Source organism: Colletotrichum fructicola (genome assembly GCF_000319635.2).
Source record: "Colletotrichum fructicola Nara gc5 chromosome Unknown KSG_Nara_v1_contig11, whole genome shotgun sequence".
Lineage (NCBI taxonomy): Eukaryota > Fungi > Ascomycota > Sordariomycetes > Glomerellales > Glomerellaceae > Colletotrichum > Colletotrichum fructicola.
Genome location: NW_027094061.1, coordinates 1,551,063 through 1,577,716, shown reverse-complemented (window position 1 = coordinate 1,577,716; position 26,654 = coordinate 1,551,063). Strand labels below are relative to the sequence as shown.

Below are 26,654 nucleotides of genomic sequence, written 5' to 3'. Positions count from 1 at the left end.
TAGTATGACCCTGAGCCTGGCTCATGGTCAGACCTCCATAGCTCTTCAGCAATCAACTTAGTATTCATCCTCAGGATACTCTCAGCTTACCTTCACTGCGAATTACTTGTTGAGTCTAAGACTGATCACCTTAGCCTCTGAAGATCTGATCTACTGTTAGCCTACGACCTATGACCCAGACCACGACCAAGTGTACTGTTATTACGTCTCAATCTCCAGCTTCTGTTAGCAGACCCTACTGTCGGATAGCTGACCGTAACACATAACAGGGACGACAATGAGTGGAGCGTATAGCGCAACCTCGTTCCCAGCACTGGATGTGGAGATGCACCTCCTGCTGGTGTAAAAACGAATTTGGAACCATAACATTAATGCCATCAATAGAGTCGGGGCAGCTAAAGTCCCCACGCTGGTCCCAACGCTGAAGGAGAAAAACGAGTCTAAGACAAATTATAAAAAGACAACACAATCAACAAGATACTCAGCCCAAACAGCACAAGAATACACCGCCTTTTGTCACCTCACCATAGTGACAAGGTCCAAGCACCTATCGCGGAAGCTGTGGAGCAGGCTGAAAAGGAACATCAACCATATATAACTAACACATCCGTTATAATATCTATCCCCTGTACCATTTAGTGACACCGATCAGCACCCCAGCTGATTGAGTCGCGACGCGGTTATGCATAAAAGGCCGCCAGAATCATCAAACCAAGAAGGTTGCATTGTTGTCATCCTCAGCAAATCAACAGAGCGGTTCCTGGGCCATGCCTAGGTAAAAAGGCCGATCCTTAGCCGCTCCGGGAACCAAGGGCACATGGCAAGGTTGCTCCTCGTAGAATTTCCTATGGCTAGACCGACTCCAGTAATAAAATTGATCGTCGCCCTTCACTTTGATCCTGACTCGCATGCGCGTACGGAGAATAGAGCCAGGCCTCTCGACTTCCATAATGAGAAATCTTCTTAGTCCTCCCGAGGAAATCGCCATCGCGCGCTCAGTCAGTATCCAAAAGCAGCCAAGAACAGCACCGAAGTGGCCCGCGGTGACAGAGTAGCTGGTGTCTACCGATTGAATCTGGCTTGATGGATGCAGCCAACCCAGGACTGGAGGTGGGAGAGCTAATGGAGGTATCGCAGCGGCTGAGAAGCCGAAGCTGGCCCACGTCAGCTTAGTCATCCTGTTCTGTCGTCTGATGGAAAGCAGGGTCGAGCGACGATTTTTGGCGCGTTTGTTATTGAAAGATGCCTGCAGGTCGCCAGGAATATAACAATAGCATACCTCCTGCGTTCACGTTAGCCATTTCGCATTGCAACACCACATAATGCTGCCAGCCGACCAAATTTCCCTCCGCCAAATTTAATTCGCCCTACGCCTCCGTTGAAGGTCGTTATTGCGTGAGTCTAGTGCGGCAAACGGGGTGATCGCAAGGGTCATCACTCGCGCCGTAAAAAGCAGTATGCCGACGCGGGAAATATGGAGCTATCCCACAGAATGACGTTCTTCTTTAGGCAGCAAGCCGACGAAATTCTTTTCCCGTCATGCAACCCGGTCGTGTCGGATGCAGCGGCAGAAGGTTACGGCGTAAACTGAGAGAGCTGCCTCAGAGCTGGCGCACCACGAGACGTGATGTAGGGACAGCAGATGCCCACCCGCTGACTGGGTTCTGTCGACAACCAGAAACCAGTGTTTCGTACTTTGGCATGCATGGTCCATCCGATTTGGCGTTACCACCACACCAGGCTAGGCACTTTGAACGGCGGATGGGTTGTGCGTCTCTATTGCGTGGTTAGCTTTCCTGCCCGCAAACAGCCTTGCCAGGTACTTCGTGTACGTAGTGTTACGTTCACTGCAGATCTCTATAGGCGCGTAGCTATGTAGCGCTGAATAGGGTATAATGGTGGCGGATGCATCGTTGACGATACTTTTGTCGTGTGGTGCAGCTGGTTGCCCTGATCGCTTGTAACAGCAGGTTGGATGATAGAGACGCCAGCTAGGCCTTCTGAGACGGACTCGCTATGACCAGCTTTGTGACGAAATAACCGCCTTGTGATAGCGGCCGACTCAACCTGGTTATTTTTTGTAAGTCGGGTTTCGCTCGCAATCTTGACTTTATCAGAGTTGCGCACCTTTGACCAATTAGAGATTGAAAGACTCCATGCGTATATTAAGACTCCATCCGCCGGAGGCAGGTTGGGTGTTATAACAGAGAGTGCACTCAGTTTAATTTATGTATGACCCTACGATGAGGCTCGCGAGACGCATTGCCTTTATATAAAACCTATACAATATCTCCTTTCCATCACTAGGATATATCTACCATTGCTAGTTGCAGACAACCTGACACGCAGCTAATGCACCATGAACATCGACAACAAAAACAATACCAACCAAGGCGGCCAATACTTCGAGAGAATAGAGGAGGCGGACATTGAGGATCATCTGGATAGAATCGCGATGGCATCGCACTCTCAGGAGATAGTAATCATGTTGCAAACCCAATTGATCTGGGTTCTTGAGCAGCGTATAATGTACTATGAGTCTGAAGGCAACCTGGGTGGGCCAGACCAAGGGAATTATATGTACCACTTTGAATGAATCAAAACGTTTAAGTTGGAGGCAAAGTTTGACAGCCTGTCACAGCTTCTTCCGCCCGCATGGCGCAGTGGCGTGCGTCTGGCAACTCCTCTCCATCGCAGAGGGGGCTGGTTCGATTCCAGCTGCGAGCAAAAAAAAGCGTTTGGGTCGCGCTTTGCCACAGGCAATGGTTGGGCCCGCTATATGCGGGTCTTCCAGTCTCCCCCAGCCGGAACAATGTGAGACTGGCGGCTGGTACGTCGTTAAGACCACTCAGCGGGGCCTAGGACCCTTTCCAGGCCCCTGCCAGGGTTTTCTCATATCCACACCCTCGAACCAAGAAAAAGTGGATATGCGGCGCGTACACGTCGTCAACCTAGTACTGGGGCAGGAATGGTCTTGTGCGAGTCAGAACATGTACGAGGGCCCCCGCCCTCTCCGGACATATGTAATGGAACTGGGGCACCAGTGGGAACCAGGGACAGATAGCACGCATAGTAGCCTTCGGGCACGATTTGGAGGACGATTTGAACTGTATCTAGCAATAGTTATAGGGCTACGGCTCTCCACGCCATATACCCTTCGGGAGGTCGGCCGCAAGGGCGGCTGCGCCCCTGCCGCCACGGCGTTAAATACAACACACACACACACACACTCACAGCTTCTTCCTTTTCTGCCTCTCCAGTTGCAAACATCTCTTCTAATTGGACGCTAGTGGATCTTCTCTATAACTTCGATAAGAGGGGCTCTCTTGAAGGACTCGAGCGGGTCCACTGGGTGCGATCCATCTATGCGATAACCGGGTGACGGTTTGTTTCAGTGACGCCCTGCTGCGTCTCCTCCGGCCGAGTCACAAGCAGATAACGAAGGGAGGACCGCACCTATTTGTCCGTTTCACTCAGAATGGCCTGCGGGAATGATCGCACTATCATTCCTTCCCACCCGCTTCAACGTTTGTGGAGTCAGCCAAATTAACGCTCGTATCCAGCATCTCTCATCTCGAACACAGCCAAAGCAAGCAGCTCCGCGCTGCTCCAAGAGGGGCTGACTCAAGCGCAAGTTACGGGCATTGTCACGGTGGCACTTGTCGTTTTTCTCGTCGTCGTAGTCATATGTCACCAGGAGCAGATCCATTTTCACGGCGCTGAGCGACCGGGCTCGTCGATCAACGTGCTCTATTCGGTGGTGGCACGATATCTGGCAGTGGTCGTGCGGCTAGACGAAACCAAAGATTCAACACACAGTTACCGCAGGTGAGTCATCCTTCAGCAGATGCACTCAGAAGCTGTATCGGCTCTTGTTGCCATTCAGCATAAAGTCCCAGATATGTAAGGTTATCCATACCCAACTGAGTGAGGGGAGGAGTTCAAATCGACAATCTATGAACTGGTCATCGTTAGTTCTTTCCAGGCATTCTTTGCCGACAAAACCAGCACGGAGAAACCATGGATACCGAAACTGCATACCTCTGCATTCTAGCCTTCGATCTAGGCTTTTGGATGCTTCTCACACGCGCGTTCCCAGTCATGCGTTGGATCGAAATGACTTTCGTCATTGACAGACAGCTCATCAAAGACATCAACGACACGGGATTGCGATTCTTTAGCAAACATCTAGATGGCGCGCTGTCAAAAGACGACAAGTCTCTGAATGGCTTCAACCCACCGCGGACACTGCGGTTCGTCGTGGGCCTTCTTCTCGTTGTTGAGAATGTGATCGTCATGCTGGTTCCGTGGAAACGAGATCGGGCCTCCCTGGCGTCTGTATCGAGCCAGGCCGGACGGCTATGCTTCTTGAATATGCTCCCGTTATGCCTGCTTGCCATTCCAGAAAACTCGATCATGCCTCGTTTGGTGCGGCAGTGTCGGGAGCAGTGGCTTTGGGGGCATGCCTTTTTTGGTTATTTGGTGGTCTTTCAGGCTGCCTTCCACGCGATTAGCCTTTTGTGTCTGCTATCAACTTTGTCTAGTGAGCGACTTCGTGTTCTCAACGGATCCATGCAAAGTACTGACATGTCGCCTCACAGATGTGCGTTGGAGTGCATGGGCTACGGGACTGACGGTAATCGTACCTCCTGATACCATGTACAAAAGGCTGACAGAGTCCAGACCGGGCTTCTCCTTGTACTCGTGGTCATATTCTCAGCTTGGCGGCAGCAGTTGCAAACTGCGATATCGAAGGTGATCCGAAATCCTGCGTTGGCCAAAAAGCCGACAGAGTCGAGCCACAGCATTATGGTTCACTGGATGTTGGGTACCCTTGTAGGTGGAGTCATGATGGCCCACACCATCTCGGACCTGCCATGGGCACTGATGAGCGTTATTGCTTCATCGGTTGCTCTTCTCGTGGGCATGTCCATCATGGAGAGATCCTCCATTTCAACCGTTCCGAATTACGTAGCCAAAACAACATATGGTCAAGAGGGTAAGCCCGGGGAGCCACAAGTCCACGTCCTGGAGATCGGGATGAAGACCAGCAGCGGGACGACAGCAGGTGAATGGTATTATTTTAGAGTAGACGGCATTCCCATACGCGTAGCGCGGCTAGAAAGGCGCGCACGACGTGACGGGGCCGGCTACGACGTGGTCGCGGTCCTCCTGATGTCTCGCGATGCACAGGCAACGGGACATCCAGACGTGCGCGGGCCGTACATTATGCCCCTCGCGGCACCGATTGCCACCAGCCGCCCCCTTCGCATCATAACGCTCGATAGCGGTGTGGTGGAAGCTCAGCAATACATGGCTTGGCGCGGTGACTTAAAGCGGGCGGAGGGGGCTCACACATCGCTTGTGTGGCTGAACGAGAACCCACTCTTTTTGAAGACATGGATATCGAATGCCGGCCCCAATGAAACATCTCAAATCCGGATTGTGTGTTTTGGCGATAGTAAGTGGATAATTGACGACCTCAAGGCGAAAGCGCAGCGGACACGTACCGAACAGAAGCTGGTTGACGGAGCAGAGTTAAACCTCATATCGCGCTCACACCGTGGGAGCGTCCAAGACGTGCTGCGGGAGGAAATGCTACTTACGGACGACACGTATTGTAAGAAGACCACAACATGTAGACAAAGATACGGAGCTAATATTGGGCAGTCATTGGAGAGCATTTCAGGTCGTATAATATGTCCCTCATACGCTTTGATGAAGTGAAGGAGGCGGAAGAGAATATTGTGGACGGGCAGACAGACGACTTCACAGATGTGCCACATTAGCGGGAATTTTAGCACGAATCAAGGCCTACACTCACACTTGATTATTTTTTAAATCAAGATAACAACCTACTTTTCTTCCTTTTACGTCACAAGGTCGATTTGACAAACAAATAAACGAACTATACGCATATAAAGCTGTACGGATGAGCTTTGCTGTGAGATGGGTTACTGTATGATCAATAACGTCGTTATATAATTATTGTTGTTGTAGTTGTTGTGCTTGTTGAGTTTCCAGCCTTGGTATGGGTTAGATGAAACTCTCGCAACTCCAGGGAATTTCCAACGGCCCTCCGTTGGAACCCGAAACGCCGGTGAACGAAACCTCCGCCACCTCCGGGCATTGCAGGGTCGTGAAAGCGCCTTCAACGGGCCGCTTATACACCTCCTCCAGCATCTCAAATGTTAGCTTGGCAAGGTTCCCACTGTTACTGCCCTATGGTCTCTTGTGAACCCCTAGTAACAGTGGAATCTTGTTCGCGCTAACATTTGAGATGCTGGAGGAGGTGTAGGAATCGAGAACTTGAAGAGTGGTGTACATAATTCTCAAGTCGGAGGTAGCTTCATTCGCGCGGTGCACAAGCAGCCTCCACTTCATCCCATGTTCAATCTCACGGACCAAGGGCCGCACAAAGCTATTACACTTGCCCGCCCCTGTCTTTTCTCGATCAACGTGCACCAGATCAAGAGCTTCATCCCTCAAGCCTCCCGGCAATCGGCGAACACACCCATCAGAGTTGACCCGACTTTCGTAACCCCCTGGTCCATGGTCAAGAGCGATCTCCAACGCCGTGTAACAGGTGTCACAGCTGATGCGGGTTATCAGTTTTAGCTAATGACTGCAGGCTCGGTACACAGCCAACGCAGCCAACACGGCCGTTCTGGTCAAGACTAACCTAACAAGTGGGGTTGCGCGCTGTTCAGTATTATTAACACAACCACGATTTATAACAAAGCGGATACTTGCTCTAATTTTGAGCTGTTTTAGACAAATACGGTCGGAAACGTGATGCATCTTTAAACGATCGTGCTGGCCACTGCTCCAATCAACTGCATATACAACGTGGGGCCACCACAAAGGCTAGCGGGCTTTGCTTGTGTCCCATAGCGAGATTGAGGACCGTAACTTGGAGTGCTGGCACGGGAATGGAAAATTATCCCTCGACACCACGGTACATGTGCTTCTAGGATAAGCCACCGCTCCACAGAAAGTGAGCTATAGCTGCTGGCCGTGATGCTTCCCGTAACCGGTCGATCACGTTTTGGATGTTGGAATTGCTGACCCACAGTATGTTACTCATCCTAGCATCGACAGAGAGCTAGAAGAGGCATATAGTAACTAATCAGAATGGAATTTAAGGCCGAGATCCTTCCGCAAGAACGGCCGCAATCGATGGAGACACCATCCACGGAAGGAGCCACGCATCAATTTCGTCACAACAGGTACTGCATATCGCAGCAAGCCTCGGGAAACACGCAACACAATTCTCCCGTGTAAGATGCCGGTCGATCTATCCTGGCCAGACGCAACCATGCGTGCCGTCGTCTACGATGGCGTGCCCTTCTCAATGAGCGTCCGGGATATCGCCAAACCAACCATCCGCAACAGCACTGACGTAGTCGTGCGTGTGACAACCTCGGCTATCTGCGGGTCTGACTTGCACATCTACCGTGGCTTCATGGGTGGCATTCCGCCGTGGACCATGGGGCATGAGGCCGTCGGCTACGTCTCGGAAATTGGCGATGCTGTCTCTTTCAACGTTGGCGATTACGTTATCATCCCCGATACGGTGTCCTCGGACCAGTTGGAACTTGAGCCGACGTCACAGGAATATTTTGGCTTCGGCAATAGTGTTATGGGACTCGGGGGGCTTCAAGGTAATCTCCATTTCCCTCTTGTGCTATGTATCACACCTACCTGTTCGACTTTCCCACCTCCCTTTCCCGGTCGTTGTGTGTTTCCCGTCTCTCTGGTCATCTCGTTCCCTCTGGCAGCTGCCTAACGTCACTGGCAGCCGAGTACGCGAGAATCCCCTTTGCCGAGACAAACCTGATTCCGATTCCTTTGACCCACGAAACGACGAACTCCACCATTGAACACGACTACCTGACAGTCTCGGATGTCTTCGCCACGGCATGGGCCGGCATCGATTACTCGGGCTTCCAGCCGGGCGACTCGGTCGCCGTGTTCGGCGCGGGGCCCGTCGGCCTCCTGTCTGCCTACTCCGCCATCTTACGCGGGGCCTCCAAGGTGTACGTTGTTGATCACGTCCAACAACGGCTCGATATAGCGAAGTCGATCGGGGCCATTCCGATCGACTTTGCGCAAGCGGATCCGGTGGTCCAAATCTTGGCCCATGAGCCGAGTGGGGTGATGCGCAGTGTGGACTGCGTCGGCATGGAAGCCCTCAATGCGGACCTGGAAAGAGACGCCAGTATCGTTGTAAATCAAATGATCAATGTCACGCATTTCGGGGGAGGCGTTGGCCAGCTCGGGGTTTTCAGCTCACAAGACAATTCGCCCGGGGCGCCTTACGGCAGCGCAATCTCTCCCTCCATCTCTTTCCCCATCTCGTCTTTTTTCGGAAAGGCACTGAGCTTCCGGACAGGCGCCGTAGACCCCAAGAGGTACGCGCCCACGCTCATCGGTCTGATCAATAGCGGAAAGGCCCACCCGAGCTTTGTTCTGAGCGCAGTCATTGGTATCGAGGACGCCCCGGATTTCTACAATCGGTTCTACCGCCAAATGGAGACTAAAGTAGCCATCCACTTTCCCAAATAGTAGGACCTACAGTATGTAGAGGTAAGTTTCAGGATTCTCTATATTTATATCAGTGGCACTCACCCTGTTCATCCTACTGATTTGGAGTGATTTGAGTATGAGTGCTTTAGCCCTCTACTAGATTCATAACCATTAAGTGCACTAGGCTTGCCTGCCTGTATCCAGGTGCCTGTAATTGTCGACAACATCAATTGCATCCTGTGCGTGTCTTTACAGCACCATGACCGACGATGACTACAGCTCGGTAGTAAGGGTAGAAGATACGTTCGCGCTAGCAGTATGTATGACAAACCGCATATAAGAGATTGTATAGATAACATATAAATAACATTTTAACTAAGTTACGTTACTCATAGTTTTATAATATCTAATAATTAGAAATTTTATATATCTATATATATTTCAAACCACACAAGCTAATAAATCTCGTTTTTTTTTACGAGCTTAGTTGTCACGGTCTATGGACCGGTGTTCGGCCTTCGGCAAGACCCTCAGCCACGACTCATTGGACCTGTCACGTGTTACGGTCAGCTATCCGACAGTAGGGTCTGCTAACAGAAGCTGGGGATTGACACGTAGTAACAGTACACTGAGGTCGTGGTCTGGGTCGTAGGTCGTAGGCTTGTAGTAGATCAGGTCTTCAGAGGCTAAGGTGATCAGTCTTAGACTCAACAAGTCTTTCGCAGTGAAGGTAAGCTGAGAGTATCCTGAGGATGAATACTAAGAAGTTGATTGCTGAAGAGCTATGGAAGTCTGACCATGAGCCAGGCTCGGGGTCCTATTATATACAAGTCCTGAATAGTTCCTTTGCCCTATTTACTGACTTCCGTCTAGGTACCAGTGAGCGCTCAGTGATCGCTGGTGAGCGCTCAGTAACTCTAGCTGAGCGCTCAGCGGTCCACATCGTCTGCTCAGTCTTATCTTATCGTCACGTAACTTGTACCATAGTTCTTTCGTTCCGAGTGAGTCCCTGTTGTTCCCGTGATCCTGCAGTACAAATGTCCTGTCCTAGCCGCCCGACACCCAAGTGGGTCGGTTATCTGTTAACCTTGCATGACGGGTCGTAACATCACGGTCTATGGACCGGGTGTTCGGCCTTCGGCAAGACCCTCAGCCACGACTCATTGGACCCACCAAATCCAATGGCGCATTTGCTAGAAGGTTCCAGGAATATCGACAAGGTCAATGGCAAGGTTATAAGAATGCCCAGGAAATAGGGAGGATACGGTTCTGTTTCCTGTTCTTCTAGAAGATTTATTGTACTCGTAGTAGTAGGCTAGACCAATGGCATCGACCTTGTCCTAGACCCTTACATTAGTAGTTGTCAGGCTATCCCAGCACATTCGTTACAGCAATTGTTTCACCTCAAGTAACGTGACTTATGCTTAACTAGAGGTATGAATAAGGTCAGCAAGGATATCCCTATCCAGGGGATCGTACACTCATTATATAGATATGGGGTTTCTTCCCATAAACGTTCATTCGTCATACTCATCAATATACACACAATGACCCCTGCCTGTCTAACTGATGCTCGATACCTTGTATGTGCACTCAGCACCCTGGTAATGTTTGTGTAGCTCAAGTGGCTTGCAGGACCTCACAGTGACAAGTTTCAGATGGAGATATGAGCCACCGGTATCTGCCTTGCTTGATGATACGGCCGTGATCACTTTGTCAGTCTGCACTGCCCGTTCTTGACAATTATGTAGACCTGATTTGCAACTTGGCATACTGCCGCAGCCGGGCTGAGCTGCGCAATCGGCATGCACCAGGCTTTCACACAGCTGATAGGCGCACTCGCAAATTCCTACTGATTATGTCTTGTACTGAATTGTTCCGATACGCGTCAGCCAGTCTGCCTCGGTGAGACATGTGTTCCACCACAGGAAGCGTCGAGGATGACAGCAATCACTCACCTATCGTTCGCAAATATGACATGCGTCACCCGGTGAGCCACTGACCGCTAGTTTTTTACCCCACCCTGGCGGTATCGGCAGCCTGATGTGTCACTATAAAAGAAATACTTGATGCCTTCGGCATGTACGTTCAAGCTCCCGATCGGTGTTCATCAGAGGTTGGCGGTGTGGAAACTGTTTGACAAGTATAATACGGCTGAGCACTGCCGATGGTTCTCGCGCAGGCGTTGGGAGAGAACACAGCCAGCCCTAAAAGCACTCAATTGTCTCCCAGATTGGATCTCTTCCCTTCTTTTGATCAAGCTGGCCATAGCTGACGGCCGTTCACAACAACATTCCCTTTACTGCTCCATCACAAAGCTTGTTAGCCATGTCGAACGTCCACACGGAGGCCATGGCTGTTGTCGACTTTTGCGAGCCACGGGTGTTTACCAGGACCCATCAGGAGACTTTCCAACACAACACGCCCATACATCCGTACCTCACCTTCACACTGGGGTCCGGGGGGCTAAAGCGCCTGGTGGTGAAGATATGGTCACACGATCAAGGTCAGTCAATCTTACAAATAGATGTAATTTGTACTAAGTCTAAGTGTGATATTCAGGATGGTGCGATGACCGCCTGAAAACACAGGATCATACAGCACATCCATCAGGTCAATCGTACACACTCGCCGACAGCGATGTGTAGAGACAAGGGTTGATGCGGGTCAGGACGTTGTCCTTGTCGACCTGGAAGAGACCCCCGGCCAGAGTCAGCTTTTTCACGCAACAGTGGAGACCAAAGCGGTACAGAAAGTCTGCGATTCCATGGGACTGCCATGCAACCAGCCTTCGGCATGCAAAAAGGATGTTCTAGCTGCTCTGGAAAACTGCAGGATCCTTCACTTTGCCGGCCATGGAGGGACTCGCTCTGACCCCCTACAAAGCCTGCTTCTTTTGTCAGACTGGGAAAGTAACCCTCTGACGGTGGAAAGCCTTCTTGAGACGAACCTTTCTACTCACCCACCTTTCCTCGCCTACCTCTCCGCTTGCGGTACAGGCCGGATCGAAGACGACCGTTCGATTGACGAAAGCATCCATTTGACGAGCGCATTTCAGCTGGCTGGGTTCCGGCACGTCATTGGCACGCTATGGGAAGTCGACGATGAGCTGTGCGTAGATATGGCCAGGTTGACGCATGAGTTTTTCGGTGCGAAAGGACTGAAGGATGAGTCTGTGAGCAGAGGGCTTCACTATGCCACCAAGATACTTCGAGATAGATGGGTGCAGCAGCATGTGGGAACCGAATCAATAGGAGGGACGACGAGGATTGGCGATAGGGATGCGAGGCTAGTTGTGGATATGAAGCAGGACCGGCCAATGTGGGTTCCATATATTCATTTTGGCGTGTGAGGGTGCTTCTGGTTTTTAGAAGCAATGGATTTGTTTGAAATTGTCCTGTTTGGATGGCAAACGCTATATTATAATGCTAGGAAGTAGCTTTATCTAAGCACAATTGATGATTCCCATTTGAGTTGACGTCATTTAGTCGGTCTCGAAAGATCTGTGCCTCTAGTTCTAGGGATGTCATTTGTCCCGGATCTTCTGACTTGTCTCAAACCCCCGCGCAAGATCGACTGTGCTTTTTTGGTGGGCTACACTGTTGGCCTCAGCTCCGAAAGCAGGGGCTTCTCGGAAAACCATCCCATCGACTGCGGAATAGCGTTGCCAGGCCAGACCAGGTTTTTGGGCCCAATTGTTCTTCTCACCGAAGTGGTTCATGACCCGACGTCACTTACCGCTATGTTCTGCCCAACCAATTTATCGCTGCGGACACCATTTTCTTCAATGATATAATGTCTTCAGATGATCCTGACGCTTCCGACGCCTCCGTCTATACGGCGTTGTCGGTAGGGAGATGTATCGTCGTCGAGGTCCTTCAGAGAACCTCGCTAGCGTACACCAGAGCGATGGATAACGCCAAGGTCCGGCCCCACGACGCCCCGGAGGTCACCGAAGGGATCCTGGGTCAATTCAACCCGTTCGAGGTGCCATACTGGGCTGGTAAGGTCTGTAGCAGACCGCGGGCTGCCTTTCAATATGGCCATGTTGATACCCATCGTTGCAGGTGCCACGGTTCTCGCCGGCGTCGCCTCCTCTCAGAAGATGTTCAACGGCATTCAACTGGATCGAAGATTATTGGCGTAAACCGGGACCCGCACTCGGCGCCCAGCGTGGGAGCACATCGGACTCACTTACGATCTGGGCCCTGGGCTCTCATATATCCATCGTCAACGTCGCAGACCTGAGAAGGTGCGCGCGTAGTATTGTCTTTATCTAGCTCTAATCTCTGTTCTCAGTCAGAGAACTTCATCAATCATATCGTCTCATTTGCCCCTCTCACTACGCCGGTTCGAGTCTGCTGCTTCACCAATATGTGTTCATGCGCACGTGCTAGCTGTCTGAAGGTGCACTGAGGGCTGAAAGATTAGTCGGCGTTGGATGAATATCGTTCACATCGGCTGTGCTTTCGTGCTGTTCAATCGCCGAATGGCAATTGGGCTGCGGCGACAGGGCGAGGTCCGGGTCGGCTGCTGGGCTAGCACACCAAGATAACAGGCTCTCGAGAAACATGGACTCCGAAGCTAGGTTGCGAACTTGTGATGCAGATACACACGACTCCAGGCCAATCCTCGCCTCAGGTAAGACGCCCCATATGGCTAGACTGACGAGCAGTTCTGTGAGAGCTTGACTGATGTCTTTCAATCGGAGTCGCGCATCCAACCGGTCCAGCACGACGAGGAAATTATCCTCGCGCAGTCGTCATATGCTAACGAACTCAGTACCTTGCTAAGCAGCCTGTATTGCGCACTAACTCTTCATTCCTCAAATTGCCCGGCAGGATTAGAAGGACCTTGCACCCATACCTAGCAACAAGTGTGGTCAGCTTATTCCCGAGGGTCAGCCACCCGTTGAAGGCGCTCTTCAGCGGCTGCCTCTTCAGTTTCGCGCCTTCTCGACCGGCCTACTTCACTGCGGGTGAGTCGCTGGGGAAAAGCCTCTCGGTGAATTGATCAACCAGCGACCAGGAGGCGTTGCCTCGTTCTGCCCCCCACCCATCGTCTCGTCCAGGCCTCTCGCCCGGTTATATAAGTGCACCATCTGAACATGACGGAAACACTTGATAGCAATGGAAAAGTGACCGCATGAACTCCCTTCAGTCGCTTGCTCCTTGAGGGAATCAAGTCGCTCCAACACAGACGGGCCGTCCATGTCACGTTCCGGTTCGACAGGCAGGGTCTGTCTCGTGCCACTGACGATGCTCTGGACTCGAGCCCTCGATGCCCTACAGCTGGCCCACAGGCGTTCGAGAGTCTCTGGGCTACCGATTTTCTCCATCTTGGCGACGATCGTTGGGATTCGTCCACCTCTGCTGTCTTTCACACGCTTAGTCGGAGCGCCACCGCTATGAGCCTCTACAAATTTGCGCTTTGGCGACGCGCCTTCAAGAGCTCGTGGATTGGCTTCCGCGGAAGCAACTGGCAAGCGGCTAGGTACAATTCCATCCGACCCAGAGCCTGTCTTACTATCGCACTCATAAGGAGGTATGGCCGTCACGGCTTGTGTCGATTCAGGGTCGGGCTCGAAAGCAGACGCTGTCCGGGGCTGTTCTATATACCTTGAAATCACGGCTGTGAACTTATCTCGAAACGAACGTCTTTGTCGAGCAGGGAGCTGATAGTGTCAAAATCGCAGTCTAGACGGTTGCAGAAGCTGTACAGCTTCTTCGCTGTTAGTACAGATGCTAAGCGGCCGCTACGAGACAGAACATTATCTCCTGCGCCAAATCCACAGGAGCAGACATCTTGGAGCAAATGAGGTGGTCCCAATAGAGCCAAATTCTAAACGGATTTGGCACGCCTTCTGGCCCACAAATTCACGGCAACTGAAAGAATCTTTCCACCCGTTGCCCAGCACATGCAGTGCCTGGTCGGGGCACCTGGCGCCGGCATTAGCCATGCCACTCTCCTTTTCCCGGGAAGGCGTTGGCTACTCGGGCTCTGGCGACATGAGTGAAATCAAGATCTTCTTGTTTTCTTGTCCTTCGATGTCGACCATTCAAACGCGGGTCCTGGCGGAGATCCATTGCCATGGCCGGTTCCAGCTCAAGCTCCAGCGGGACAAGGGAATTTATGCCCTTCTTCTCCTTGTTCTTCTTAGGAGCCGCCCATTCAAACGCGACTGTAAGTGAGACTCCACTGCCAGTGCCGGTATCAGTTCCAGCTCGGCGTCTGGCGGCAGGTAGCCCGTCGTCTTTTTCTTGTCCTTAGGAGCCGACCATCCAAAACCGGTTCTGGCGGAGACTCAGCTGCCGGTTCAGGTTCGAGTTCAGGTTCAGGCTCAGGCTTGGGCCCTTCAGCATCCACCAAAGGCACCGGGTCGGGTTCTGGCAGCAATTCCACTCCTATTTCGCCCTTCTTCTTTTCTTGTCCTTCTTGAAAGTTGTCGGCCATTCGAACATGGGTTCTGGCGTAGACCCTAAGCCTCCTTCCTGGATCGGACAGAACCGACGAATTCAAAAGGTGGCGACGGCGAAGGGAGTAAAAGCCATTTTCCGATCGAAAGTCCTAAGTCTGGTGAGAGATTGGCAGCAAAGGAAGTGGTGAGACTTACGGGAATTCCTGCATTGTGCTGATGCCTGCGCCGGTGATAGTGACGATCTTGGGTACAGAATTGAACAGGTTTGCGATGTGTAGATGGACATGGTCGTTCGGCTGGACAGGGAACATGGGCATTCTGTACAGAGGCAGCTGAGAGTAATTGATTGACTTTAAGAAGTGGACAATAAGGACAATTATGGGAGGCGGATCGTTAAGCTTGCTAGTTGAATAGTTGATACATTTGTTGTGGAAAATATTGATGAATAAGAATGAGGAAGGAAATCATGAAAGGGACCAAGAGGGAGCTTATATACTTCAGATGGATGTGCCCCTGACCCCTAGTCGCTACCTCTCTACTCCTGAAGGTGCGGCATGCGGAATAAATTCCACACCCAAATCGAATGGCTGCGAAAAGCCATGTGAGACCAGACGGCGCTTCACAGGGCTGGCGTAGTTTCTGAACCCCTACAACCACGCTCTTTCTATAGGTACCGTTATCGTCTGCGTAGCGACTGCTGTAGATCCCATTCGCCCTGGAGCCATAATGGGTTGGTCTCGATGTCAGCTATTCTCTTCAGACATGCTTCCCTTGTATAATCAGTTTTCGCAAACTGCTTCTCTTTCTCGACGTACGCAAGGAAGCCGCCCTTCGTCGTCTTGCCGATCTCGGTTATCAATTTGCCGTCTGCCGAAGTCGTGCCATCTACGTAGCTGCCTCTGAAATATAGATTCGGGACGATTGGCCCAAAAACTCCTCGCTTGGCTCAGCAACGGTGCCCACCGACGGAGCTCCGCCTCCCGAGCCTCAAATGCAGGCGCCAACTATCACTGTGAACCAGCCTCTTCTCATGATGTCCGACGACCAGCATTGGGTGGGGCATGAGTTGACATACACCAACAAACAGTTCAAAGACTCTCTCAACACAATCCTCTGCGGGTCGTCGCTTGCGTCTTGTTATAGGGCACAGGGACCGGCGCCTCAAATCGCAGAGAACTCTGAAGGCTGGTGCATGTGCAATAACAGCGAGCCGACAGACGCGGTCATCTATGATGAAGCAAGGCAGGCGGCGTTGCTACTTGAAACACTTGGCCATGTTGTCAAAAGAGAGTGAGCCCTAAGTTTGGATTGACCACGCCGGTGATGAGCTTGGATCAAAGATACAGTATCATAGATGGTCCCGCGCACTCAAACTAGTCGCCACCACTCATTGCCGCTCTGCAAAAAGATCACCACTTCAGCATAGTTTCTCTCAAGCATCTCATTCGCCGCATATATTAGATTCCTACTTGTGTCTTTTCACAAGCCCGAATATAGTGACCCTTCATGATTGCACATGGCATATAGGAGTATTACAGAACCCTCCTTATCCCTTCGAATAAGGAGAAAGAGGAAGCAAAAAGGCGAAAAACATGCAAAAGAAATCGTTGTGTATCCTGAAGACGGGCTGGATCCAAAACCATCAAATCCAACTTTTCTGAAATGACAGTGGACTGATTCAAATGAGGTGACAACCGACGCAAGCTACAAAGTCTTCCCGAATCTCGCTTAGAACCTAACTACGGAAGGTTTCCATTCTCCAGCCGCATGCATCCTTGATCCATTCCTTCAAGTGGAAGTAGTGCTCGTTCTTCTTCATGGTCACCACCTTCCAGACGTTGTTGGAAGTGACAATCTTCAACCGAAAGTCTGTATCACAGTCAGCACTTGCGCCAGCTATAATACATAATCCTGCTCACAAGTATTGTCTGAAATCTTCTTAGTGATCTCAGAAAAAACCTTCAAGTTTAGTGTCGAATGTCCATTGACATGGGTGATGAAGTCGGTGGGCTTTAGGTGGAAGTGATCTGCAGGTGAGCCCAAGTCATTGAATGTGATATAGACGTCACTGTGTAGCTCGCTGAGCTGTTGTCTTACAGCAAGGTAAGGACTTTGCAATATGGCGCCACAGAATGAAATGGCGTGATCGGTTTCCACATCGTCGGTGGTGACAGTGTTGACTTTGAGTCTGTGTTCTCAACCCTCGCGAATGATGACGACGTCAAGGACCTCATGGTTGTACATGACGTTGAGGTGAAACACCTCAACAACCAATCTTCCGTTCAGAGTAAGCAAAAGGTCTCCTTACAATAGCGGTGTCCTTTGTTCAATTCGTTCAACCGTGCGTCGACTGACCATGAAAAGGCGTGTCTTGTTGGCTCTCGTAATCTTGCCGATCCAGTCGTCAGACAAGCCTCTAGTCTTCGCCTTGTCTAGTGCAGTAGAAGTGAACTGAACAGGCAGCATCCTGAGAGACGGTATGATGCCTTCTTGGACCTGGGATACGACAGGAAGTAGAGCGGGAGTGGCGAGGCCCATGTTATAGAACATGTGCTTGTGTGAATGGTTTGACCATTCCCCAAGATAAGAAAACCACAGGGCCTGGATTAGCTGGCCGTATTAGTTAGCAAGCATGCTAAGGAGGGATAGAAACAGATTGAAGACAAGGGATCCCTGAGGTTATCATTGGTCGACTGTTGACTGGATTCCTATCTAACGGGGTCATGGATTTAGAGTTAGAGGCTTGAACCGAAGGGTTGCTCAGCTTTTCATCACGAGGCGTGCATGCAGCAGGCGACGTCCAAAAAGAACTCCTATTGATGCGGGCGGTTCAACCCTAGATTTTGGAGTGCACGGGCCATAGTGGTGCTCCCAATTATTGTGGCTCGTGCCACGTTGCCAGCAAGCACGGGGATTACTCGAAGCGACATTGTGATGGCAATGATTCGCAGTAATACAAGGCCCACAAGTGATTTTGTAGAAAGCTGACGCGGCGCTTGCTTATTCTTCGCATCCGCGATCAACACTTCCTCTATAGCTAGAGTTGTCTTAGCTATCAACACGCTTTCACTCTAATGTTATGGTTAGCTATCTGACAGTAGGCTGACTCCAGCTGGGATCGGAAAGAATAGCATTATCGATAGTCAAAAGACGGAGCGTGCCATAACGCTTGACGAATTTAATGAAACCTTCCGTTAAATCTTTCAGTGTCACTCAATGTTATTCTAGCCCACCAAAAAAGGTTACATCTTCTAGGACGTAGACCTTGTATCCATTTCAGCTTCTCGTATCTGACATCTTGGCATCCCACTGAGCAATAAACTCTCCCATGAGAAACTTCGTGCAGTCGTGGAGCGTAACTGGTTCTTGTTGTGCTAGAAAAGTCAAAGCCAAATTTGGCGACTGGTGAGGCAGGTGAATCGATTTGAGGCCATTCTCTGCGCTTGGTTTATTAGCCCATGTGGTGATTGCATTGCGCAAACACGTCTTCATCAACATGGCGGGGATACGCTGCTCCCTCTCCAAGACTTCCTCAAGTGTGGCCGTTGCCAGAATTCTAGCCAACGGGACCGTATACCGACCTCCGCACCCTAACCTTCGCAGGTTCAATGAGATACCTCGTCGCCTCACCGTCTTGCTGTTACCTAGAACATAAGGTTGATGGCGTGGTCATATTCCTGGCGATTTCGTTGACGACAACCCACCTATGCGATCAGGGCGGCGAAATTCGGACTCTGCAACCTCCTCGTGGTGCCGCCTGGGAACCTATCTTTTCTAAAGGTAGAGCCAGTGCAGAGACGTTACGGCGCGCAAGTGCAAGTGGTGGCGGGCGCTGCGCACGAAGTTTTTCTGGTGCGGCGGAAGGGCGGGATCGGACCAGAAGTGAGGGATTTTGGCGTCGCACAAAAATTTTCACACGCGCCACCAACCACCAAAACACCAGCAAAATCGACAGATATCGAGAGACCGAAAACCGAAATGAGAACGCGAAGCTGCCCAATTTCGAGGGAACTAGGTAAAAACCACCCGACACTGCTTCTCGGGGCAGAGACAGGGCACCCTCACGCCTCCCAGATCTGGGAAATACCTCCAGACAGACAGACACTGAGGCGGGTTAGTCATGGGATAGATGGAGGCTACGCCGGCTGGGTAGCCCTCAGGACAGCCTAGGGCAAGACATGGTCGGCCTGCCGAAAACCAGCTGTGAGGCTGGAAGCACGGTCGGAGACGGCGGCGGGTAACGGGAAGCTGGCCCGGGGGGTTGTGCCCTCGGACAACCAGTGGGCCGTAGCAAACACATTCGAGCAGCAGGCTACAGAAAGGAAACAACCCCGACTCGCACTCGGGCTGCTGGAGGAAGGAGGGTGTTGAAGAATTGCCCCTAGGGGGACCGGTCGGATATGGTATCGCCTTAGGGCCCGGCCTCCGGGCCCGGCCCTCACTCGGATCGTACCCGGGGTATCACGGCATAACGGGAGGAACGCTTGGGTCACCGCTCGCGCCGGGATGGCGCCGCGCGCTTTGGAAGCTGGTAGGGTGTCGCTATTGTGGACTGGACGTAGGGGAGGACCTGAGAAGGGGTGTGTTTGGCTCGAGAGGACGGACGCGCATGTCGGTAGGCTTAGAGAGGGATATGCCCTTGCGGACTGCTTAAGGTGCAAACTTCTATTTGGGTGGCTAAGGACTGGGCGGTGGCGAGCCGGTGGTCTGGACGCCCGCTAAAGGGGCTGGCTACCCCTTTGACTATTAGGACCCCTAGGTACTGAGAGGGCTCCAGTAGACTCTCTCTCCCTGTTTTGGGGAAAAGGTTAGGGATTGCGGACTGTAGGAAATAGAAGGGCAGCTACTGTTAGTACAAGGCAGAAGGGCTTAGTAAAGAGGGTAGAGAAGGTTATGACAGCAGCAGCAAGGGCTATCCTACCTGTCTGGAAGACTACGCCCACCAGTAGCCTCCTTCGAGATGCTGGCCTGCCAACAGCAAAAGTAGCCCTCGAAGGGGCACGCCTACGCTTTGCTACACGCCTACAGAAGGTTGACCAACGGCACCCTTTAGTCCCTAGGCTTTCACAGCCAGGGCGGCAGCAAACAAGACTACAAAGAACAGCAGCCCTCCTACCTAGGTGCCCAAGGCCGTTACTCCTACAGCCACAGTACCTCTCAGGACTACAGGACCCTACAGCTGGACGAAGCAAGGAGAAAGCAGCTAAAGCGTTTCAAGACTGGCTTAAGACTGTGCCAGATAACCATACGATCATCTACTCGGACGGCTCTAAAGCCCCTAACGGGGCTACAGGTTTCGGCTTTGTTATCTACCGCAGTAACAAACGCATAGCTCAAGGGTGCGGCCGCCTCAGCGTTGCGGGAGTGTTTGATGGCGAGGTAGAGGGGGCGAGGGCAGGGCTCCGAAGGGCCCTCCTTACTTCCCAAGGCCAGCCTATACATATCTGTATCGACAACACCAGCGTTATCCAGGGGATCCGGGGTGGGGCCCCAGACTCCTCACAAGCTGCCTTCTTAGAGATACAGGCAGCAGCCAGGATATATACTATACAAACCCACTGGTCCCCAGGGCACCAAGGGATAAAAGGAAACGAAGAGGCTGACAGCCTAGCTAAGGAGGGCACAACGCTGCCAGTCCCCAGAGGTCTACTAGCTACCCTATCAGGGATCGAACGGCTTACCCAAGAGCATAAACAACGCCAGTATAGGAAATGGTGGAGGCAAGAAGCAACCCCCCGGTATACCCAGCTGGGGCTTAAAGCCACCCTTAGCTGCCCTCCTGAATTAGCTCTACCGAGAGCTATCCTTCACCATCTCCTAGCAGCTCGATCAGGCCATGGGGACTTTGAACAGTATCATCAACGCTTTAACCACACGGAAGCACTGCTTACCTGCTCATGCGGGGAGGCTAAAGAGGCGGACCACCTGGTCTACTGCCGTAAGACACTAGTGAGGAGGCAACAGTGGCCTATCCTCCACCCTTATAGTCGAAGGGAGCCTCTAGGACCTATAGGCTCTCTAGAGCGTTACTTTAAGGGGCTAATCATCGACTCTAAAGGCTTTCAGGCTTTCCTTAACGTGACAGACTTCTTCCAGAAGATCTGCCCGCGTTACTAAGAGTTAGGATCTAGCCTAATCTCAACGAAAGATTAATTACCTTTAGTTATTAGGAAACCAGATTGTTATAACGGAACTAGGGTACCAGTGGGAACTAGGGATGAATCAAGCACATAGTAGCCCTCGGGCAAGACTTGGAGGACGTTAGGAAGCGGCGTGTACTGCAGAGTATGTAGCTAGAGCCTGCGGCCCTCCACGCCACATACCCTTCGGGAGGTCTGCCGCAAGGGCGGCTGCGCCCTTGCCGCTAAGGCGTTAAATACAAAACAAACAAACAAACAAACAAACAATGCGTCTGTGTGGTGAGATGGCAAGTTCATTCGGGGCGACGGCTTTTCTAGGTTTCGCCGTACGAGTCTGTGAGTGATCAGGTAATGGCCTCGGACGTTCTTGCAGCGAGGGAGCAATCGGATGAGCTCTACCGTTAACACAAACGAATCACGGGAAATACACATGAATAGACAGATGGCACCAGCACCAGAGGCATCACCCTCACACTGCGACGAGGTCAGACGCCACAGAGCCGCTTGGGGCCGCAAGCCCGATCATCAAATACACGGCCAACACTTTGTCGAATGCCAAAAGCGTCTACAGAAACGAGACCGATTGCTGCTCGTTTCCAGCATTCTAGATCATTCGTGATATTCAAAAGAACTGCTCTTGATCAACATCTGCCTACTACCGTAGACGACTCCTAACCCGTACAACCGACTTATAGTCCTCCCGGGCCATCAAGCCTCGCATTTCTGGCTGGCCAAGGAAAGCAAGCAACAAATCTGCAGCCGCGGCGGCTTTGCTTTGGGTTGAACAATGTTTCGTGCCCCTGTCGAAGGTCTTTGGTGGTCTGCTCCAGGGTTTCCCGCGTCCTTCCCGTCGCATTTGTTCCGAATAATCCTCGTGTTCCGCCATGATCGTCTCTTCTGCCGGTATGTTTCTACCTTGGCGCCCCGTCTTCTGATGGTGCCCCTGACCTTTCCGCCTCCCTGAACGTTTCTTTGAGGACGCACTCTCGAACAATGAGCGGATCTCGGGGTGCTTCTTCTTCAATCGATATAACCTCATCGTCAGGGCAGACCTCGACGACGACGAAGAAATGCCGAAACGATGTTGGAAGCCGTGGGTGATCGTATCCCAGTCTTCTCCTAGCAGGCGGTGTTCGATGATGTACTGTTCGCCGACGTCACGTCGAAGTTTGGCAACTAAGGCCGGGTCGAGGATTCCCTCTCCGGTCTGATTGGGCTCGACAAGGTCGTGAGAGACAGCGCCGTCGATGTGGTCGAGGTTCGGTGGTGCGGGAGTACTGGGTGGTGCTTCATAATAGGGAAAACCCTCTCCTCGGTCGGTAGTTCCGTGATGATCTGGGAAAGACAGCGCCTGGGAGGCAGAAGGGCATAACTGAGGTGAAGCAACGAACGAATGCGCCCACCCACTCCAGAGCGATGCACCTCGACACACTGGCACAAGTGCTTGCGGATCCATCGGAAAAGAGGCTATGATGTTTGAAGACCGTTGTCGAGCCCGAACCAACACAACTTGTTATGGTGACCTCCATGGTGGGCTCCAGGACGCCCAAGTTATATGTGCGCCGCACAACCGCAAAACATCGCCTGCGACGCTCGAGAACCCGGACTTCCTGGAACACCAATTGCGTCCTGAATTGGCCCTGTATTTCCATCAAGCACTTTCGTGCTGGAACCCAGTCCGCGACGGGATGGGTAGCACCTTGCTCGTTGGTTGTGTCCTGGACATGGATGGCGATATCACGAACCACTGCGTCGGAAATTGGTGACGGGGGGCGAGCAAGTAGGTGGCGGGCACGTCGTGGTGCTGTTGGCGAAGACGAGCAACGTTGTGAGCGCCGATGGCCAGACGTGGCGAAGGGGGAACGGTCACCAAGAGATTAATCGATTAATCTTGCACTTGCGGTCATCGTCACGGTATTTGACAATGAGGTTGTCGAGCTTAGGCGAATACCATTTACCAGCATGAGACGTCTTGGAACCATTCTGCAGCCGTCCATGTCGTCGGCTGAGCCTCTCACATGATATCGACCATCTGCACAGCGTAGATCACATCTACCGCAGTATGCGTCTTTGGAACCATAAAAGCACGCATCCCGAGCACCGGAGGTCGGAAATCCATGTCGTAGTGTTGGGCCACCGCTGAACCGTTCGTTGCCCACCTGAACCAAGCGAAGACATGGTCTGGACGGCCGATCTGAGCGTACGATCGCCGGGGCTTTCCAAATCAAGACGAACGGTGGGGATGCCGTTATATTGTGGGATCGCTTGGCCGTCGGCGGTAACGGTCTCGAGATAGCCGCGTCGTCTGCATGTTCGTCCTGTTGAGTGGAGGGTTGTACGGAGGATTCCACCCCTCACTTGGAGAGCCTTGAATTTGGGCTAGGATCACCTCTCATGACTCGGTCTTGCCAGTGACGAAAGCGGAAGGTCGGCTAAGTCCCATCGGCTCACTGTGGACTAAAACGATTTCGAAGCGAAAAGCGACGCTTTTTGACGAGGAGACGGGGGAGCGCGGGCGCTGAATGTGGGACAACACCCGCCCGGCAGCGCAGTCCACAATCTCCGTGTTTACATCGATTGTGGCGGGACGGTCAACCCGAGAACCGGACCACGGACACACGCCGGAAGATGCCGGCTTACTATCGCCAACCTCTCGGAGCCATCGGTAAGAATTCCAACAATGACTTCCGCATCGCCAATAGTCTGCTCATGTGGTGATATATCAGCCTCGACCGGTGGACGGTTCAGGTGATGGCTACCCAACGCAAGTCTTGTTCGCTTGTGCCAAAGAAATTGCTGCTGTCGACAAGCTGCAGCTGCAGGGTTACATCGCTCACATGGACTGATATTGATGCGGGTCGCTGACGTTACCCTTGGATGCGTGAGTAAACTCAAACTCGTCTTGTTGGTGCAGCAGCTGCGAGATGGCTGTCATCTCGAAGCTCCCACACCAATCCCAACGCCGCGCCGAAGTCGATGAACAAGGCCTCGGACGCAGACATAGCTTGCAGAGGTTTGGAACGGCTCCTTAGTCTTATTGATGCTCAAAACAAGAGCAATGCGCCATACCCCGCGGCATCCGCAAGCCAATGCCTCCTCCATTGTGAGCCGCGCCAAGTGAAGCGCGAAGACTTGAACTAGGGTCGTGCACCACGTATCAGCTGATCAATGTTGCGATGGCGTTGGTGCGGTCGACTGTGTTTCCGTCATGGTGTACTTCTTGAACGCGAGCCTGGTAAGAGCTATTTGGGTTGCTGGTTTGGCAACTACAAACTAAAACAGGGGCAATTATGGGATAATCCCACCCAGAAATAGACCATCACTGGCGGGGACGTTCATTTTCTGACTTCGGACGTTGGTCTGTCGCCCTCTGAAGGCTAATGTGTCACCAACCGGAGCCGTTTCCGCACCGACCGGGATAACACATGCAGTCGCTCGCACCGAAACAACGCCCCAAGCAAGGCTAGATGGAAGGGGGGCCTGAATAATGTCTGGCTTTGTCTTAGCGCTGTTATATACCCCCTGTCGCCTGCTTGGGCGGCATCCGCGGAGAACAAGATGGAGCGCCGGACCAGGGGGAATGTGGATTCTCCCGCGGTTTGCCATACAAGTTGCACAAAAAGGTTGTACGAGCTACGAAATCGCCCAGATGACGCGCTTATTGATCATTTTCACCTTGTCGTGCAGGTAAACCCCATTGATTAACTCCAAAGAACCAACTAGTTACGCGCCGCGGCCAGGGGACTTGATTTATGCCCCCTTTCTACTTTGCTGCTTTGCAATACGCCCTGACCTTCTAATTGCGTTACTAGCTGGCGTTTTCCTTTTCCCTTCCCTCCCATGATTTACAACAGCAGCCAAAGATTCCGCTAGTACGGTCAAAACAGCCTCCATGCTACCCATCTTTTGCTCCATTGCATTTAACATGGATTTCGCCTGCCTACTCTGCTGTTCCATCATCTCAACCACGGCTTTCAATTGTTCATCCAGCCTGTCCAAACCCAGCGTAGTGCGTGCCGTCGCTCCTTGCTTGTCGAGAAGACCGCGCTGGCCTTTCGGGCCTGCAATGCGTGCTTTAAGCCCTCTTATGAAACCATCGTCATTAAGGGTATTCTGCAGACATTGCGTCACCAACCCCGCCGTTACCTTGGCGATCTGCATCGTCTGCTGATTCCGGAGAAAGTTTTGGTATTGCTGATTTTGCTGTTGCTGATTTTGGTATTGCTGTTTCTGTCGATTATAATGCTCCCGCGGTGTTTGAGGAGGATATTGTGCCGTGTGCCGTGCATACTCGCTTCCTGGCTGGGTCTGTGGCGGCTGACTGCCGGAGCCAGATGATACGCCTTCGTACCATGGCTTTCTGATACGAGGACCTCGCGAAGTGCCCGTTGTCTGACTTGCCATAATCGCCTTTCACTTTTATTTGATAATCCGTGATGCTTCTCAAAGAACATTGTCAACTGTCTACCTCTATTGGTTTCCTTTATGATCTTATAGAGAACAACAGATATCACGCTTGAACAGCCAATCTCGCCAGTTATATTTGTTGTTAACGTGGTTGATAAGCGAGTGAGACAGACAAGCGAGTGAGACACAAAACCGCAACCACAACAAATTCAAACAACAGAGCAGATCTCTCCCCCAATACATTATGACACATATTTCTAAAGAAGCTAATATACAGCTTGCCCTTCAAGCTATCAAGAATGACCAAGATCTTAGTGCACGTACCGCAGCTAAGATCTATTCAGTCAGCCATGGAACACTCAGTCGCCGATTAAAAGGCATAACATCACGATGTGACACTATGCCTAACTCGCGGAATTTGACTACGCTTGAAGAGGAGAAGCTAGTTGAGTATATTCTGGACCTGGATTTCCGATCGTTTCCTCCCCGCATCAGTGGTGTGGAAGATATGGCCAATCGACTGCTCGCTGACCGTGACGCGCCACCGGTTGGGAAGCGCTGGGCTTCAAACTTCGTTAAGCGACAACCACAGCTCCAGACGCGCTTTTATCGCAAGTACGACCATAAGAGGGCCCAATGCAAAGATCCAGACGCGATAAACGCGTGGTTTTGTCTTGTGGCGAACACAATCGCGAAATACGGCATTGTGGACTCCGACATCTATAACTTCGACCAGACTGGGTTTATGATGGGCCAGATTGCATCCGGAATGGTCGTCACGAGTGCCGAAAGGCGTTCAAACACGAAATTGATGCAGCCTGGCGACCGTGAATTGGTTACAGTCATTCAGGCCATCAGTTCGTCAGGCTACAGCGTTTCGCCGTACATCATCGTCGCAGGCCAATATCACTTCTCCACCTGGTACACTGAAACCAGTCTTCCACGCGACTGGGTATCGCAACGTCTGAAAACGGATGGACAACAAATGAAAGAGGCCTAGACTGGCTACAGGAGGAAGTCTTAGTATAGCTGGGGCAGAGGACCTACAATCGCAGAGGGAGGCAACAGCTCAGATTGAGGAGGAAACGCGCCGGAGTAGTGGTCGCCGACCGAGGACTGAGACGGGTCAACGGCGGTATGGCGTCTGTGGGAACACCGGT

General features: G+C 51.9%; 6 protein-coding genes across 6 annotated transcripts; 5 read left to right on the top strand and 1 right to left on the bottom strand.

Moving 5' to 3' along the window:
• Window positions 1-4,116: 4,116 nt before the first annotated feature.
• CGGC5_v016981 (uncharacterized protein) lies at window positions 4,117-5,789 on the top strand (the record flags this gene model as incomplete). The annotated part of the gene is made up of 4 exons (XM_032025939.2): window positions 4,117-4,543; window positions 4,602-4,636; window positions 4,684-5,620; window positions 5,671-5,789. 4 exons carry the CDS (start codon window positions 4,117-4,119, stop codon window positions 5,787-5,789), a joined length of 1,518 nt encoding a protein of 505 aa, XP_031877569.2.
• A 1,263-nt stretch (window positions 5,790-7,052) lies between these two features.
• adhB-0 (putative zinc-type alcohol dehydrogenase-like protein AdhB) lies at window positions 7,053-9,423 on the top strand (the record flags this gene model as incomplete). The annotated part of the gene is made up of 11 exons (XM_066153672.1): window positions 7,053-7,074; window positions 7,134-7,664; window positions 7,802-8,414; window positions 8,483-8,519; window positions 8,572-8,589; window positions 8,679-8,768; window positions 8,821-8,845; window positions 8,910-8,923; window positions 9,154-9,184; window positions 9,255-9,259; window positions 9,403-9,423. 11 exons carry the CDS (start codon window positions 7,053-7,055, stop codon window positions 9,421-9,423), a joined length of 1,407 nt encoding a protein of 468 aa, XP_066006980.1.
• A 1,434-nt stretch (window positions 9,424-10,857) lies between these two features.
• CGGC5_v016979 (uncharacterized protein) lies at window positions 10,858-11,177 on the top strand (the record flags this gene model as incomplete). The annotated part of the gene is made up of 2 exons (XM_032025937.1): window positions 10,858-11,035; window positions 11,092-11,177. The coding sequence occupies 2 exons, from the start codon at window positions 10,858-10,860 to the stop codon at window positions 11,175-11,177; spliced, it is 264 nt and encodes an 87-aa protein (XP_031877575.1).
• Window positions 11,178-12,324: 1,147 nt separating this feature from the next.
• Window positions 12,325-12,676, top strand: CGGC5_v016978 (uncharacterized protein; the record flags this gene model as incomplete). Its single annotated transcript, XM_032025936.1, has 2 exons — window positions 12,325-12,532; window positions 12,597-12,676. The coding sequence occupies 2 exons, from the start codon at window positions 12,325-12,327 to the stop codon at window positions 12,674-12,676; spliced, it is 288 nt and encodes a 95-aa protein (XP_031877564.1).
• Window positions 12,677-16,682: 4,006 nt separating this feature from the next.
• Window positions 16,683-17,485, bottom strand: CGGC5_v016977 (Pro-apoptotic serine protease NMA111; the record flags this gene model as incomplete). The annotated part of the gene is made up of 4 exons (XM_066153671.1): window positions 16,683-16,816; window positions 16,867-16,957; window positions 17,256-17,267; window positions 17,303-17,485. The coding sequence occupies 4 exons, from the start codon at window positions 17,483-17,485 to the stop codon at window positions 16,683-16,685; spliced, it is 420 nt and encodes a 139-aa protein (XP_066006998.1).
• Window positions 17,486-25,894: 8,409 nt separating this feature from the next.
• Window positions 25,895-26,494, top strand: CGGC5_v016976 (uncharacterized protein; the record flags this gene model as incomplete). Its single annotated transcript, XM_032025933.1, has 1 exon — window positions 25,895-26,494. One exon carries the CDS (start codon window positions 25,895-25,897, stop codon window positions 26,492-26,494), a length of 600 nt encoding a protein of 199 aa, XP_031877571.1.
• Window positions 26,495-26,654: the final 160 nt, after the last annotated feature.